At 30.8% G+C, this 19,166-nt stretch overlaps 1 protein-coding gene across 1 annotated transcript; it reads right to left on the minus strand.

The window, feature by feature from the left end:
• Positions 1 to 3,995: 3,995 nt before the first annotated feature.
• LOC143046729 (uncharacterized) lies at positions 3,996 to 8,638 on the minus strand. Its single transcript, XM_076219828.1, has 4 exons — positions 8,338 to 8,638; positions 7,739 to 7,776; positions 6,940 to 7,008; positions 3,996 to 6,115 (listed from the first exon to the last, which is right to left on the minus strand). Exons 1-4 carry the CDS (start codon positions 8,538 to 8,540, stop codon positions 5,457 to 5,459), a joined length of 969 nt encoding a protein of 322 aa, XP_076075943.1. The 5' UTR covers positions 8,541 to 8,638; the 3' UTR covers positions 3,996 to 5,456.
• Between the last annotated feature and the right edge of the window lie 10,528 nt (positions 8,639 to 19,166).

Raw genomic sequence — 19,166 nt, forward strand, 5'->3', positions numbered from 1 at the left:
ATTTTCATTGATATGGTGAAATCATAGATTAACTGTATTGCAAAACTTTGAATTGTTCAAAGTACTAATGATTTTCTACAACAGAGAAATATATAACTAATACCGGTAAGCAGTATTTTGCAAAATAAATCGTAATTTCGCGTCCTCAAAGCTTTTTAACTTTCTATATAATATAGCTACTAAGTTGGCATTTCTACTTTTTTCCCTAGTAGCAATGAAGAATCTTTTGTTGGCAAAGTTATTAGCCTGGTATTATTGATTAAATTTTTATAATACTATTACTCAATAAAAAATATTTCCCTTTAATGCCAGCAGATCTGTAATTATAATAGAAAAAAACTATCTAAATTACAAATACGCACCAACTTGCTGTTGTGTCAAACACGTTATCGTAGAATTGATTCGAATAAGTCGAAAGTGAAATGTATATAAAGAGAAAACCCACTATCCTAATAGTGTATGTCATCGCAAAGTGTTTACTATTTGACTATAGACATCATCGGGGACGAAACGTTCACTAGCAGTGGCAAAAAATGGCCATGGCTAATGACAACGACTGGGTGGTTGTAAAACTTATCACAAATCTAGTTACGCTAGACGATCTTTTCGTCTACATACTTACCAGGGGTGCTTCAATCTACATTTGGTATGATTTGGTAGCCAAAAGGATGGCGAGCATTGATAGCCAGAATTTATTGGCATGCAAAAGTTATATAAAGTTATATTTTGAAGATATGTAATGCAACCCATAATCAACGTTCGATGACGACCAAATTTGTTGGACGAAATAGAAAAATGTAGAATACTACATCGAATTACAAACAGACGAGCTAATAACATATTTTGTTGTCATCGAGTATCATTTCCTAGTCATTGACTATAAAATATGATATTTGATAAACACCCCACTAAACACATAACGTTCAAAGAACGTTGTGGATTGGTTCCTGTAAGGTTATTTCGGACCTTAACGTTACACGAACGTTGTGAGAACGTTAAAATGGAACGTTACACTTCAACGTTCTAGGTACGTTTTGTTTCAACGTTGTGTGGAAGTTTCAGTTTGGTGATGTTACAAATAATACGTTGTAGAAACGTTTAATATTAGTTACTTTTTAACGTTACTTTACTAACATTCTTAAAACGTTCGAATAATGTTTCTCATTTTTTAAAAAAAAAAAAATAAATAATCTTTCCAAAAAAAATTAAAAAAAATAGCAAATAAATAGCAAAAAATGCAAGTAAGATGTTTGCCGTCTTGCATGTTAATCAAACATTTATTTTGTTTCAGAAAGTGAATGCTGATAATATTTAAAACTAAAAAACCGACACTGTATTAAGAACAAAATAACTTTTTATTCCTTAAAAATATAGATTGCTCGATTAAAAGTTAAAATTCATTATTTTCATTATTTATTTTATTTTTTTACATTCAACTTTAATTTGTGAAACATAATTAGCAATCATATACATAATGCTATTTGATACAGCCATTATGTTAATCAAGCATATTCTGATAAGGTTGACCTATAGAATGATGTTGACCAGATGTTAGACAAATTTCAAAGATAGTTGCTATGGTAATTAAGGTTATAGGAAATCTAAGTGTAATGGGATAGTCACTTTTGAGACTATTTCCTGTCGTGTATTTGTAAGAAAGCAGTGATAACGAAGAAAACAAAAGAGAACATCGCATCATCTAAAGAAAAGATACATGTAAGTTGATTGTTACTTTAAAAATTCTGATATATGTATATGATTATGAATGACAAATAATACATGTTTTTTAACCACAAATAAAACTTTTTTTATTTCTGAAATCTTTGTTAAATGTGAAGATTTTATTTATAACCCCTATCAATGGAAAAGTGTATTTTCGAATTTTCCTTGTTACATACTGTTTCAGAATGTTGTTTAATTATTTTTAGGTCATACAAATTTAAAAGAATTGGACAAAATGCACAATAAATTACTTTAAGTTAGTAACATAAAAGCAAATTTGAATCCTTAATGCCACATCGGATTCGAAATTTGCAAATATATATGCTTAATTAAAATGTTAAATATTATAATACCGATAATGCTGTTGTATTTAGAAAAAAGTAAAAACACAAAAATACTGAACTCCGAGGAAAATTTTGATTTGACAGTGTATTTTTTTCACAAGAATTATTCATTTAGTTAGAACATTTTTTTACATGGTTCTGTTTCCTGTATCCATATCTATCCTCAATTTTCCGGCTAAACTTAGCTAGCACAGTGAAGTCTAACAATCTAAATAGATGTTGGAAGATGTGGTATGAGTGCCTTATCTCTATGGCATCGCCTTGTATAGTCTAGTTTTAAACAAGAGTCTTTTAGGATTTATTATATTCATAATAAGTATACATTGAGTACTCATTTGTTCATTTCTTTATTACAGGGGCAGTGAAATAATTTTTATGAAGATTTACTACACTGGATAAGAATTAAACAAAAGACGGATTCAGAAAAAGTGCCAAATGAAAGTGTAGCAAAAAACAAAAGGAACACTCTTGTGAATACAACCCATGTTAGATAACAAATTAGGAAATAACTGTATAAACCTAATGAAGTGAAATTACAGAACTAGGAAGTAAGTGTATAAACACAATGAAGTGAATTACAAAACTAGGAAATATTCGTACGAACCGAAGGAAGTGAAATTACAGAACTAGGAAATAACTGTATGAACCTAATGAAGTGAAATTACAGAACTAGGAAATAATTGTATGAACCTGATGAAGTGAATTATATAACTAGGAAATAACTGTATGAACCTGATGAAGTGAAATTACAGAACAAGGAAATAATTGTATGAATCTGATGAAGAGAAATTATAGAATTAGGAAATAACTGTATGAACCTGATGTCAGAAGTGAATTACAGAACTAGGAAATAACTGTATGAACCTGATGTCAGAAGTGAATTAAAGAACTAGGAAATAACTGTATGAACCTGATGAAGTGAATTACATTTACAAAAATGAAACATCATGAATATACTTTTTAATTTCATTCTAGATCTGATGTTGCAACGTGTAGATACATAAAATTAAACTTTTTTAGAATTTGCTCCTTGTCTAGCTAAAATAAATGATGTATTGGTATTCATATCTTTGTATTCATTATTTAAGAAAAATAGGTAACATAGATGTGTTGATTTAATTCATACAAATATGGGTACAATTCCTGGAGGGAAAGATTAATTGATTGTTGTTTGCTAAAACGTCCAGTGTCAAAATGTTTATGCATGTTCAGGAAGATGGAGAGAACACAACGTTGAGCCAATGAATATAGATACGTTGGGCCATTGTTGTGCCAACATACAAATGTTATCTGGGACTAGGCTAAATTTGGGTTCCAGATTGGTAACAAATGATTAATTTAGGTTCCAGATTGGTTACACAAGGTTCTATAAAGGTTTCTGATTGGTTACACAAGGTTCTATTAAGGTTCCAGATTGGTTATACAAGGTTCTATCAAGGTTCCAGTTTGGTTACACAAGGTTCTATTTAGGTTCCAGGTTGGTTTTCCATAACGTTATATCATAACGTTCTTACAACGTAACTGGTAGTCCATACTTTTACGTTCCTACAATGTTAAATCACAACGTTCTCACAACGAAACAGAAACGTTCCTGGAACATTTCCTGAACGTTTTTGTGTTTTGTGGGACAGGTCGTTTCCTTTTTAATCGCAATACCACGTTTGTAAGCATCAATAACACTTTATTTTCTGACATAGGGCTGATCAGTTTAAAAAGCTTATTTAGTTAACACGGTATGATGGGATTTTAATCTTTATAAATTGTACTAATTTTCATTAAATCTCATATTGAACTACACATCTAGTATATATGCTAAGAATTTTTATGCATGCATATTGTAATAGCATTTAATATTAAAAAATAAATGGTAGTTAAAAAATGTGAATATGTGTATGATAGATATTTGCTATACAAGCTATAGACTGGATCTTCTTAAACCGATTGTGACCTCTCATTGCAGATGTACTTTTCATCAACAAACAATCGGATGTCATTAGTGGAGTTGAAAAATACTTTTCATTCCATTTACTCTTTAGTGCGTTCCACTTTTTTTCTATTTTCTGTAGATCGTGGACTTGATTGTTGTTGGTCGTTCGTTTTGTATTTGTTTGCAAGTTATATGTCTACTGCCGACAAATGTTTTGTTATCCCTTTAGTTTTGTCTTTCCTCTTCCCCTTTCACGGGATAAATACTTAATTATTTGGCTCATTTTACATATTTACCGTTATCTACTAATTCATTCAGCTTATATTTTAAAATACGATAACAATGTAGAATGTTCCTGTCATAACAAAGAATGTTCCTGTCATAACAAACGAAACAACACTTTATAATGTTTACGTGTCCGAAGCGCTTTTCTGAATCTACCTTCAGCAGGAACGTTCAATATTCTCAATACCGAATGTTAAAACGTGTTAGTACTGAAATTAAGCTTGTGATACCCTCGGCTACTGATAATTTACTAACAACAGTATCCACCAAGAGTTGTATAGAGCGCCTTTCTTGTTGTCTTACAATGTTTTAGCAGTTACCCTTCTAACATTCAAGGGGGCCTGGGTGGCCGAGTGGTCTAAGAACATGTAGAAGTCCAACTAGTTAATCAATAGTCAGTTAACCATGTTTACACTGTGGTGGTAATTTTGATTACCGCACTTTACATGTGCAAGTGATTCTAATTTTTATTGACTAGGATTGTCAGATCTCCTACCGAAGGATGAAATTACACAATATTGTTGAAAGTAAACATAGAATTCCAATGAATCAATCAATCAATCTAACATTCAAACTATACAAGTGTCGATATTGGATGGCTAGGATAAAATAAGAGATAAGACTTTAAATTTGTATGTGTACATAATAGAATTCTAAGTAGAACTTTTCAATCTGTAATTTATAAAATGTCAAAAGTGTTATATCCCACTTTTAATCCGTCTGTGTGACAGATTTAACCTAGATTACATGATATACTCTCGTTATGCAACACAACCGGTTTAAATATTTATGAAAAATTCGAATATAAACACTATCTAATTACAAGATAACTACATGTAAGTGCAAGAGTTAATCTCTTCTTGTATGGTACTACTGAATACTCCTTGTCATCACAGTCTTTAACGGAATATACAAGCAGTCTGAAATCACTCACATTTAAAATGTTATTTGCATCCTATTTTTGGAAAGAAAATTGTGTCTCTTATCTATAATCAAATTAATCTCGGAGTGTTTTCAAAGTGTTTTCGACTTTTCTACATCTAACGATTTATCTTCGTTGGAGTCGATTACACAAACACTGTCAATTGTTTTCTCCGATTTGACAAACTTGTTTGTGCAATCCTGTAAATTACAAGTTTTGTATACCGATGGATTAGCTTCCTGTAGTGCTGGTTCATTTACTGTTGTAATTTTTGGGATAGCAGATTTTTGTTCGCTTGGCGTTGTATTTGTTTGTCGGTTTGTATAGGTTGGAACATATCAGGATATATATTACTGGTAGCTTCTTTTTCCAACGGTGAAGAATTTTCAATACATTGATGCACCGTAACTATTACTTCACACGCATTCGAGTTTTCTTGGCAACTGTCCTGAGGTATTGTGTAAGGTTTACAATATTCTGCATTGTCTTGTGTCGCAAAATCTGAGTTAAAAGAAATATTTGACAAGCTTTCTGTGTGAACTATTTGACCATCTATTTTTGAAGTGTCGTTTTCCATATCAAAGTATACGTCAAGGTACCCTGTCGATTTTTCATCTTCGATTTCTGTTATAATCGATTGTCTCCCCTGCGAAATGAAATCAACAGATTTCCTAAAAGATGCTTGTGATGCAACATTCAGTTCCGTTGTATCAAATATTAACGGGTTTTCGTCGACCTCACTATAGATGCCAATACATGGGGTCGGTTGAAAAGATTCCAAAACAACTTCTTTATTGATTTTTAGTTTAAGTGATCGTTGCTTTCTCTTTTTATGTAATAGATGAACCACAACAGTTAGAGCAGTTAACCCACTTATACACAGTGTATACATTATCCATTCTTTGATTGAACTTCCTGAAATATGATTAGAAATAATTAAAAAATACAACTACAATTTAAGAGAAATCAATAGCAACATTATTATACACAACAAATTCGAATTCTCTATGTAGTTAATATACGAAGGAAATTATCGCCAGCTTGTTGATTCACTATTTCTTTTTATGAATACGATACTTCTGAAGTCAACTTGATAGAATCAAAAGATCTAACAACTAACTGACATCTTGATATATATGTATTTATACATGTTCCAGACCATATGAGTATTTGGACCGTACACGTGTATTTTTCAAATACGCGTACGGTATGTTTGGTTTTAAGAAGTTGGTCAAGTTTAGTAGATACAAATTTATATTACAGAACAACATATTAACTGAAATATTATATTAATTCAAAATGTTAAATTGTAAATCTAACTATGAGAAAAAGTCATGTTAATTTAATCTGATAATCTCCGGTATTTAGCATGTCAGTAAAACATGAAAATGAATTAAACTCGCTGACATTGAAGGTATTAAAAGGAAAAATAATAATAAAATTTTACTCAAAAATGCAAATGGAAAGGAATATGCATGAGGAAAACATGTAAATGTATAAAAGGTGTTTTGTCTAAAGACACCATACAACAGTCAATTGATATGGTCAGTGTGTGTCGATTTGCTTTTTTCTCATGAATAATGTATGTAGTTGCCAATCTAGTTCAATTTAGAACTATCATTGAGTGCAATATTATACAGATATATCAAAAAGGTGTCCACAGTTTATGTCATTAGCGGCAAAATGAACGTAAAGATTGTTTTAGTCTGATATATAAACTCATGTATATTCAAACTTACTATCTTTCAAAGTATTGGTCTGTTTTCCAGTGACTGTTTCATTTAAAAATTTAACTGACACTGTGCTCTCTGCAAATAAATAATTCACATCAATACTACTAATAATAAATAGCAAAAACTTTAAACTGCAGGAAAAAGACAGCAAATCTTCGACCAATCGTAATCATTTTAGGACTCATCTCCTGAGGGAATAGCAACCACAAATTTAGTACAATGACGTTATTTATCAATACTACAAAGGTAAATAACACCAGTCGTCGATTGTATTCGAATATGTAACATATATTTATCATGTTTATGTTTTCGGCAGATCCATAAATAATAACCTATACATAACACAAAAAAGCTGTGTTGACTTTAGAGCCAATAATACTCATTTAAAACCCGAATTAATTATCGTCATTCATGATAGACATTCCCTCGCAAGCAGGTGTATATAAAATATTATATAGCATCAATGTCTGCTGCCATGATGTACAATAAACAAACTATTACCGAGTAAAGCAAAGGAAAATGATGTAAACCTATAAAGGTCATAGCTGGACGGTTAAGAGAGATTAAAATAATAATTTAAAAAATGATTAACAATTTTAAAAAGAAAGCAAAATGCCTGATTCTACTTACATCATTAAAAAACATGAAATACACCAATCGATAGATTGAAAATCAATATTAAAGGAAAAAATCTATATTTTGAAACACACTTTACTAATTAAAACCTGCATGCTCAACGATCAAGTTTCTCATGTTTCAAACGCACGAACTATTGTCTTAGTAAATCAGATAATAGATGGTTTACCTGTGCTCTTTGAAATACATCCCACCTCATTATCGCACCTATTTTGTGTTAAAAAGAATTAATGTTATTTCTTTACATCCTATATAGCAAACATGTGAAATGATACATTATATATAATATCAAGTTTCCAATAAATATAAGAATTAAAAAGAATGTGAATTACATCCGAAAAGGGGGATTTTCATGTCTATGTCTCAACTTATTGCTCGAGCCCAAAGTATTTGAAAATCCAACGCTTAGTAAAACGACAAAGAGCTACAAACCAAAACGGTCGATAAAAAAGCCTAATCCAGGAAAACTGCGTTACTATTTTAAGCAAAAGTATCATCAAGTTAATTGAAAGTGTTCTTAATAAGTAAAATAACAAAAGACACCGAAGTCCAAGAAAACTTCAAAATGGAATTAAAGTATCTTATCGAATGGCAATATCAAAAACTCAAAAACCTCAAACGAATTGAAATTAACTCTCATATTCCTGACTTGAACATGTTGAAATTTATAAATTACATGGAATATCAATTCACTTTATTTCAGTACCAACCATACTATCTTTTTTTTTATATTTTTTGTTTTGTTTGGGTTGCAACTTAGAAACGTACCTTTCATAAGGATTACAGTCACATGTTTCACTACATAAAATACCATACATATTATATTTACATGGAAGACATCGACCTCCATCTTCTCTTGTTGTTGTTCCAATTTTGCATTCTAAAAGAGGGAAGTATTGATAAGTTCCTAATAAATGATATCCGCTCTTTGGACGGGTTTTGGTCTCTTTGACACATTCCCAAATTTCCATTCTCCATTTTATTTTCAAGCATTAAAATAATGTTAACAAAATTTCAATAACAATATGTTCATTTAAACATGTTAAAGGCGGCGTTGTCAATAGAATTTTATGAATTGCTATCCATTTTTCAAATCATGTACAGAAAGACAAAGTCATTCGATTTTTTTCCCTAATTTTGTTCTTTGAAATGTTTTCCCCCCACTGTTTATCTATATGCTTTTCTTAACCAGAACACACAAAAGCACCTAATGTTGTGCTCATTTTATCGTTTTATATATGTTAAGTTTTTTTATTTTTTTTATCTCATTGTTTTTGGTTATTTCTACGATATAATTTCTATAATCCCTGGTACCGTCTTCTCTTTTTCCTTTTAATTGACATCTTAAATCATTCTTGAAAAACTTTTTATCAATTATGACGAACAAAAGTCAATATTTTCAATTAAAAAAAATCGAAAAAGAAAACAAACGACAGTGATGAATAGTCTACAAATCAAAACAAGACACTCAGTGTCACGACTCAAACGCACACAAATGAAGCCATGCTTCATTGCACGATTCGTACAGTTACTCTTGGGTATCGTATATCGATGAGTTATAACCTGTAATTATATATCTTGTACTTGATAAAACGTTTTCCATATTTATAAATTATGGACATGCATATTTTATATAAAACCGTATTCATGATCAAAGGTAAAGTTTTAACTTAAAGCTTGTTTTCATCATTTATTTTTTCTTTATTGTTGAAACTGTTAATTTGAGGCTAACGGTCTATTTATTTTATATGTCAGATCATTTTCACCAATGACTAATTAAATACATTTGTTTTTATCATTTTAAAAATCGCTACAACTATTGACTAGAAGTTCATTTTGGAGATCAACAATCCAAAAGAAAGGACAAGGAAGTATTTTGTACCAATTAAGTTTCTCCAGACTATTAGTTTCATTGTTGATGAGTATTTTAATTGTGTTAGATAGTTCTTGTAAAGTTAACACCATTGCACATAACCCTTTTCACGTTTAATCTGTTCTATTTGATTTTTCAATGATAAATTTTCGCGAATCAATATTTATATATTTTATCTTATTCATATAATTATTATAAAGAATCAGTTATTACACTTATTTTCTTCTGTGCACGTTTGTTTACATTCTATCAACAAGGTTTTCCCTTGAACTTGTGCTTTGCGATGACCGAAGTTTTAACGAGAGGTATCGTAGGTAAGGTCACGGCAAACACCGGAAAATAAGTGCACAGGAAGACAAAAATTCAATAGCAGTACATTTAAATACACTATTAAAATATAAAGGATTTTCTTGTACAAGAAAGTTCACATACAATGTACACACGTTCTAAAGTTAGAGTGTAAGTTAGGATTTCAATTAATACAGACATATTCAACTTGTACATCATTTTTAAGTTTCATTTGACTTTTGTTAACCTAAAATAACAAAACAATGAAGATCAATTTCATGGTACAAATGGCAATGCAAAGGATTGGAATAAGACGTTTGGTTTCTTTATTGAAACTACACCATCCGTCACAATCTTGATTTTTTAGTTACATGGCATTGTATCCAAGTGATATTTGCATAACTTTTTGGATTCATTCTGGATTGTCTTATAAAAATTTACTCGAAATACTTATATTTTAGGAATAAGTTAACAGAATAACAGAACATGTTAAAAGAAAATTGGCTAACGTAATAGTACATTTAACGCTTCCTTTTGCATTTATTGTCCATTTTTTTTATTACATGTATCTATGCCACCTATCCTTTAAAAAAAATATTCAATCATATAGACCTCAAAGTAGTTTACAATGAAACAAAGATTTGGCTTTTCATATTATAATATGCACCGCATTCATTTTCCTATTATTTTATGTCACTTAAATCATAGAACATACTCTATACACTAAATAGCACCCATACCAATGTTGATATAGTATTCCGTAATCTGTTTAGGAATTTTATACTGTAAAAAGACATCCGTCAAATATGGTATTTAGACAATATGACTATTGAGGAGTACTGATACATTCCGGAAAAGTATACATTGATAACTAGAGGCTCTAAAGAGCCTGTGTCGCTCACCTTGGTGTATGTGAATATTAAACAAAGAACACATGACAAAATTGTGTTTTGGTGATGGTGATGTGTTTGTAGATCTTACTTTACTAAACATTCTTGCTGCTTACAAATAACTCTATCTATAATGAACTTGGCCCAGTAGTTTCAGTGGAAAATGTTAGTGAAAATTTACAAATTTTATGAAAATTGTTAAAAATTTACTATAAAGGGCAATCATTCCTTAGGGATCAATTGACCATTTTGGTCATGTTGACTTATTTTAAGGTCTTACTTTGCTGTACATTATTGCTGTTTACAGTTTATCTCTAATTAATATAATATTCAAAATAATAACAAAAAACGGCAAAAATTCCTTAAAATTACCAATTCAGGGGCAGCAACCTAACAACCAGTTATCCAATTCATCTGAAAATTCTAGGACAGACAGATTTTCACCTGATTAACAATTTCACATCCTGTCAAATTTGCTCGAAATGCTTTGGTTTTTGAGTTATAAGCCATAAACTGCATTTTACCCCTATGTTTTACTTTTAGCCATGGCGGCCATCTTGGTTGGTTGGCCAAGTCACTGGACACATTTTTTAAACTAAATACCCCAATGATGATTAAGGCCAAGTTTAGTTTAATTTGGCCCAGTAGTTTCAGAGGAGAAGATTTTTCTCAAAGATTACTAAGATTTACGAAAAATTGTTAACAATTGACTATAAAGGGCAATAACTCCTAAAGGGGTCAACTGACCATTTTGGTCATGTTGACTTATTTGTAAATCTTATTTTGCTGAACATTATTGCTGTTTATAGTTTATCTCTATCTATAATGATATTCAAGATAATAACCAAAAACAGCAAAATTTCCTTAAAATTACCAATTCAGGGCAGCAACCTAACAACAGGTTGTCCGATTCATCTGAAAATTTTAGGGCAGATAGATCTTGACCTGATAAACAATTTTATTCAGTTCAGATTTGCTCTAAATGCTTTGGTTTTTGAGTTATAAGCCAAAAACTGCATTTTACCCCTATGTTCTTCTTTTAGCCATGGCGGTCATCTTGGTTGGTTGGCCGGGTCACGCCACACATTTTTTGAACTAGATACCCCAATGATGATTGTGGCCAAGTTTGGTTAAACATGTTAAATGTGGTCCAGTAGTTTCAGAGGAGAAGATTTTTGTAAAAGTTAACAACGACGACGGACGACGACGGATGCAAAGTGATGGGAAAAGCTCACCTGGTCCCTCGAGCCAGGTGAGCTAAAAATGATAAAGAAGGAAATATGACAAACACTTGAGAACACATCTGAACAGTCAAAATGCTCTATTAAGGAAACCCTTCATTAATTTTTGCGACGCTGTTATACTTTAGTTTGACAATCCTTGATAGCAGATATACTTTAAACTATCATGATACCAGATTCAAAAATGCATGTTAGATAGATAGATAGTTTATTCTTATAAAACCATGCAAGTAAAAAGGTTACAGAGAAGTTAAAAACAATAATATACATAATTACAAAAATAGAAATGCATTAAAAATGCATAAAATTTCGGATGAGATAACATATAAAAGAATATATATATATATACTTATACAGTCAAATGTGAAATGTTCGATTGATAGCTTTAACAAATAATTAATAAGACGAAAGATGTTCATTCTTATATCTCTAAATTATGTTATTTGTTCGTTTGTTAGTAATTTTCGTCATCTTGCATAATCCCCTTTGTAACATTAAAGTTACACAAATAAAAATCCTTGATAATGTTCCTGACTAGAATAAAAATGCAAAATTAATTTGCAGATATCCATCATGTACGTGCTGTCTACAAACAAAGGTATTGGTAGAGTCGAATCAATATGTATTTGTTATTTCAGTCTGGAAATATTAAAAAGCAACTTACCCGTGCACAGTAGATCGGTCCATTCAAAGTTAGAACAGCAGAAATGCTTGCTGAAGGGTAAGAAAACTAATCATTATCATACTAAAGTAATAAGACATTATTATAAAAAATGTGAGCTGCCTACAGATCGATCCAAGACAAATCTAAAGTCGTCTATTGAAGGATTATAATATATTATTTATTAAAAAATAAAAAACTTAATCATGTTAATGTAACGATAAAGTCAATAAAATCTGACGAAGCAAAATTCTAGATTATACAAAACCACAGAACGATTAAAAACAGTTCTTGTATTTATGTACCGGAATTGCCCTATTAAAAACGATGGGATCAACCTTGCGTGATTGAGTTATTGTGATGTAAAAGTTGGAAATGATCAAAGTTGAAACCATTTGAAACAACTGAATATATTGATCAGTAGCAATAGATTGTGTTCTATTGTTTGTTTGTTTGTCTTTTTCATTTTTAGCCAGGCGTTAACAGTTTATTTTCGATTTTTGATTTCGACTGTCCCTCTGGTATCTTTCGTCCCACTTTTACAACTTTTCATTTCACATATAGTTTCAACAAACCTTAAAAGTGTAGTGATTTCAAATTGGTTTCATTTGCAAGATATCAACCGATACCAGGATGAGTCTTACACATACACTCTTATAAACTGTGCTTTGTAGCATGTAATCAGTTCTGAATACTTCATCGAGCTGTTATCTTTTATAAATTTTCATTATTTCAGTTTTGTAAATTTTTGACAAGCACTAAGTGATACATTAATCGCATACATAAATATGTATTTCAACATATATTACTGGTTGCCAATTTGAAATAACACATACTATTAGTATATACTCACTCTGTACTTGCATTGTAATAATAGTTCTCATTTAATTGCAAGGAACTTCTTATTCCATAAATAAGTAAACAAATCACTTGAAACTTCATTTTAGATCAATTGGAGAAACAACAATTTATGAGAGTGCACTTAGACCAAGGAGGAAGAATTCATTAAACAATGTCATTTGAAATACATTTTATAATTTTATATAATAACGCATTATACATGTTATACATGGAAATCAGGCACATTGAGGAACGAACACAACGGATGCTTCCATTTATATCCATTGCATTTTTAATGTTTTGCATATTTTTCAAATAAATTTTAAAATGTTCTGTTTCTAAACACAATCTTATAATTATAAATATCAAATAGAGTCAAATGAGTTTGAAATAAATGGCACTTATTCTGTGAATTACATATTTCCAGCCGATAATTAGGTCGAAGTTATCCTAAAATGGTAGGTGAGTGTAAGCATTTGTTCTATAGTAATTCCGCTTTGTGATTATGAGATTCAGGCCAACACAACTAGAGTAAATTATACAGGTTATATCTGCGTTTTTGTTTTTAGTATTGTAAAGAGCATATTTAGACATGACTTACCACCACATAATCCTCCTTTTGCACTGGATGGTTATGTTGTCTAAACCATGCTAGAAATATAAAAACTATAATATTGTAAGTATGTATTTCCTACTTTGTGAAGAATTCAGATATGCCAGATTGCAGATTTAATGGCATTCGAAGTCTGTCAAAATTGGAATATCATTATTAACTTATATTGAATACAATTATGATTAAATTGCACACAATAAATGGCAAATAATAGAAGTAGATGCCAAAAGAAGATGATACTATTCAACTATTGAAATGGCAAAGATGACCCATTCTTTAACATCGGAAACGGAAGATGGGGAATGTGGCAAATAGACAATAACCCAAATTAAGAGCAGAACACAGCCAACGAATGGGGCTTCAATGTTCAGTTTGCATACTTCTAGTTGTAAGCGTAATCATAATTTTATAAGACGAGAAAACTACCAAATACCAAGGAAGCGGATGTCAGAAAGAATGAGAGAAAAAATGAATAGATGGTTATTTCTGAAACGGAATCCTTGCTTTAATACCCTGAATACAGAAGTTGAAATCTAGATATACACACATCATAAACAGTTGATATATGTACATTACTTTCTTTAAAGTAAGATATAGCTAGGAATCATATAACTATTCCATGTTTTTTTTTTCTTTTCTTGTTGACACATTTTAATTTATATAAAAGAGATACGCATGACATACGTTATTTAAGAAATAAAAAAAGACACAAACAAAAACATCAAAAACAAAGACTGATCATAAAATAACAATTTGATAGATGACATTTGTTAATTTGCATAAACTATCTAGTGAGAAACCTAGCACAAACGTATACAGCATAGACATACTTAATATATGTGATGATAAAAAACTATCGAAAACTTAACTACACTTCCGGACACCTGAAATTGGAATAAACTGCAAACATTCATGCCTAAACTCTTGGATTATCAAATGTCTTAATAAAACCGTCGGTGCTGATTTTGTTTATTAGTAACACGCTATTTGTTAAAATCTAGCATGAAGTCTTAATCAAATACATTTTTCTTTTAACAAATTTTCTGTGGGTGTTTCTGTTTTTGTTATTTAAGTTCTGTTCAAATTTGAACTATTACTTTCGAAACTTAATATTTTAACATTCTAGCTGGTCAAACTAGATTTAATCTTGTATCGAAGTAAATTGTGAAACAAACCATAACAGTAAGCAACATAAGGTTTGCAATATTTAATCTATGAACGGAAAAATCAAGTGAACTTAGAAACGGAAACAAAAACAAAAAAGACTGAAAGTAATGATACGAGAACTTTATTTTTTTGTTATTTCAATCACTAGTATACCAAATTTTACACACAGAAAAAGAATTGGATTAAAAAAAAACTTTCAACTCTAGAATATCGATTTTTGTCGGCATAACAGATGACAAAAGCACAGTTCTGTCATGTAATGTTGTCATTTTATTGTTATATTTAACATTGCCATAAAAGCCACCATTATGTTATTAAATTGTCCTGTACCAAGTCAGGAAAATTGCCATTGTTATTATAGTGTGTTACATTTCAATGGTGAGTTTCTGGTGTGTCGTACGCGTTGTTCTCCTCTTATATTCGATATGTTTACCTCAGTTTTAGTTTGTTACCCGGATTTTTTTCTCAATCGATTTATGAGTTTCGAACAGCGGTATACTACTGTTGCCTTCATTTTCCAATTAAAACAGAAATACAGAATATGTGAAGGTTGTAAAATAAAGTATAGATTATTCCTGCATGTTGTTTTCGGAATTGAGATACAGTCCATGCTGTGGACTTTCAACTTACTGATGACTTTAAAAACAAATGTAGTCCTAAGTAGGCTAAAACATATCCCAAAGCAAGGGGTACTACTATGGTGTATTATTTGAGCTTTGAAGTGTTAGACTTCGTTATTGCATTATACTTTAAACATTATAATATTCGTGTCTTTTGTATAAAGTAAAGCCCACAATACCGTTACACTCTTTGTTAAATACCATTTCAAAATTATGTCCACGCGTATTGCAATGTACTAGTTCTGAATTTTGATAAAAAATGGAACGCAAAATATAGAATTTCAGATTTGCAACGGACACATTATGAACTCGATACATAACTTTAAGGCGTAAAATACATGTTTTATTGACGATTGAGGATTTTCAAAATTGGATTATGTCCCATTTACCAACACAAATCTGAAATCAGTATAACCCAATGATACAAACTACATTACAAAAAAAAAGAAAATTATGTTGTTTTGTTTTATGTATGGATAATGTTGATTACAACCTAAACTTTTGTATGTTTGTATGTAATAACTCTTTATATCAAGTTTAGCATGTTTACATATGCCAGGATATAATCTTTTTCTCTCGATACGTTGTATCCAACGGGTTTGCTATTATTTTTTTTTTAACTATAACTATAACTTAAAAGAATCCCGCATAGAAAGACAAAGTTTGGCAAATACATATTTTGCTATGTTAATGACGTCACAGTGCCATCACCAATGCAATTTTCAGACTTTCAATTTGAATAAAATAAATGGTTAACACAGTTTGACTGCTCTATTTTACGATCGATATATACATTTGTAGTCTTATTCTGTTTTAATTAAGTTTGCGTTGCAACTAAATGTTCAGGTGTATACATTATATATTGCACATATTTTCCTCGTTCATTAGATCCAAGTTGGCTACTTCCGGGCTATAATAATCGTGGAAATAACAACGATAAATTGCATTAGTTCCTCATCTATACTCATTGTTAGACACCATGTCAAAAAAATTTCCAAATAAATTGACAAATTGCAATGCATTTGTACATATGCACTCAAAAAGTGTAAAGCATTCATTGTTACTTTTTTTTTTTGAAACAAAGCAGGATCTTGTCTGACTTTTTTTAAATGATATGAACTGCTAATACACATGAAATATAATATATATGACTGTATGCAGAAAAGCTCCACATTAATCTTTTTAAAAAAATGTCATCTCTATTGCCCTCTATTAAAAAATATAGCGTGAAATAACATACTTTCTTTATATATTTATTGTCAATGTTGGTTGTCAGAACGTTTCTACAAAATAGGTGACAATCCTTGTACAACTAGGGTTGATTGATAAAGATAATTTATGCTAACCAGTAACTCATCATTCTTATCAGTTTCCAGTATTCTTAGACGATTTATCCATTTCCTGACATGTTAATTATTTTTCGCAAAAACGGTTCACAATCGAAAAGATCTGGATGCAATCTGGACTAAATCGGCAGAAAAACAGCAATGAAAAATTTCTCCAGATCATTCCCGTTCCACAGGACACCATCCAGAATACACAGAACATTGTTAGGATTTTGATCCGATACAGTAGAATCTGTCACGACATAGGCACAATTGTAGTCCGACTAGACAAAATCGGCTGAGTTTCCCCGAATGTTACGGGACGCACCTGTCGGGGTGCTTCGGCGATCTATTCGGACCCTTCCCGACCCGTAGGAATCTGTTACAAACTAAAACGACTGCGGTCAGACAATGATAGGACAGATAATTGAGGATAATAATCCCACTTTTTCACTTTTCGTGTCGTATCGCTGTCTGATCTCTAACGGGAGCAATAATCGGCAATGTGTGAACCCCGCATTAAGCGTCAATGCTCAGTTATGTAATTAAGTTGTAGTTGGCCGACCATATTTATGCTAAAAGCATACACATACTGTATGTAGAATAAATAAATTATGAGACACCAAATTTTGAAAAATTCTTTACATATTTCATCTGTTCATATTTCTGTTTTTTTTTTTTTTATTTTGAATAACCAATTTTGTAAAAAAATAAGTAAATGGGAATATGTCAAAGAGATAACAACCCGACTATTCTTTTTTATATAGATTAGACCGTTGGTTTTCCCGTTTGAACGGTTTTACATTACTAATTGTTGAGGCCCTTTATAACTTGATGTTCGGTGTGAGCCAAGGCTCCGTGTTGAAGGCCGTAGCTTGACCTATAATAGTTTACTTTTATAAATTGTTATTTTGATGAAGAGTTGTCTTAGTGACACTCATACCACATCCTCCTATATCTATATAAGAGACTAACAAAGGGTAGAGGCTTCTGACGACTTGTGAGAGCTTCAAAAATGTAGAGAGGGATTAATATAATTCCCAATCCGTTATAAATAAATATGTAAACTTAACTTCAAAAATGCTGAGGGTTTAAACATGTTTTGTGAGATCTCACCCCTTATAGATGATAGTATTGTACCATTTAGAAGTTAACATACTTGAAAGCAATAAGTGGTATATCTATTGTTTGAAGATGTTTACGTACTCCAAGGATGTATCAAATTATAAAATTTCACTTGAAATCTATAAATACATACCGTGGGCTTGAATTTCCTCTATCACACTTAGCTGTGAGGATTTTCTTGTTACGTCAATAAATCTAATTTTAAGCAATATGACTGGACCTTGATACTTGATTTCAAACAGAAAAAGGAAAATAAGATAAACGGAAACTCATGTGCTTTATACAATTGAGGACATATTCTACGAAAAATATAATTCGAAGTATTTTTTTTGAAATAATACTTATTAAAATCGGAAGTGACACAGTGATATCCTTCTTAGCAGGTGCTCCATACTAAGTCAGGAATATGACAGTTGGTATCCATTCGTTTTATGTGTTGGAGCTTTGGGTTTTACCATTTGATTAGGAACTTTCCGTTTTGAATTTTCCTTGGAGTTCAGTATTTTTGTGATTTTAATTTTTTTTTTTAAACATTGGATTCTCCTTTTTGTTTAGACTTATGCAGCTTGTATGTTTGAATATATCATATAAAGCAACAAAAAAAAATAACTTCTTGAAATTGCATACCTTCAGTTACATGTATATATATAGGTAAAAACGGTATATATTTTACACTGAACTGTATCCATTTAAAATGCGTTTCTGTGCTTGTGAACTTGAGAAACTTAAAGTTATTCAAATATGACAAGAAAACCCTTCAAACAAGCATTTGTTTATGCATAGTTTCTGTAATGATAATTATAACATCGACCCTTTAATTAAAAAAGAGAGAAAGTATGTACTTTTTAGTAATGATGACGTTTCCTCCTACATGATTTGCTCAAATTTCGGTACTAAGCCTCCCAACTACTATTGGAAATATTCAAACTTATTTTTGAATGATATTTAGATCAT

Source organism: Mytilus galloprovincialis, chromosome 9 (genome assembly GCF_965363235.1).
Source record: "Mytilus galloprovincialis chromosome 9, xbMytGall1.hap1.1, whole genome shotgun sequence".
NCBI classification, from domain to species: Eukaryota; Metazoa; Mollusca; class Bivalvia; order Mytilida; family Mytilidae; genus Mytilus; species Mytilus galloprovincialis.

Coding starts and splice junctions, on each gene's coding strand:
- LOC143046729 (XM_076219828.1), bottom strand. CDS start 8,540: ATGGAAATTTGGGAATGTGTCAAAGAGACCAAAACCCGTCCAAAGAGC. Junction 7,009..7,738: donor ATGTATTTCAAAGAGCACAG/GTAAACCATCTA, acceptor ATTTATTTGCAG/AGAGCACAGTGTCAGTTAAA. Junction 6,116..6,939: donor GACCAATACTTTGAAAGATA/GTAAGTTTGAAT, acceptor ATCATATTTCAG/GAAGTTCAATCAAAGAATGG.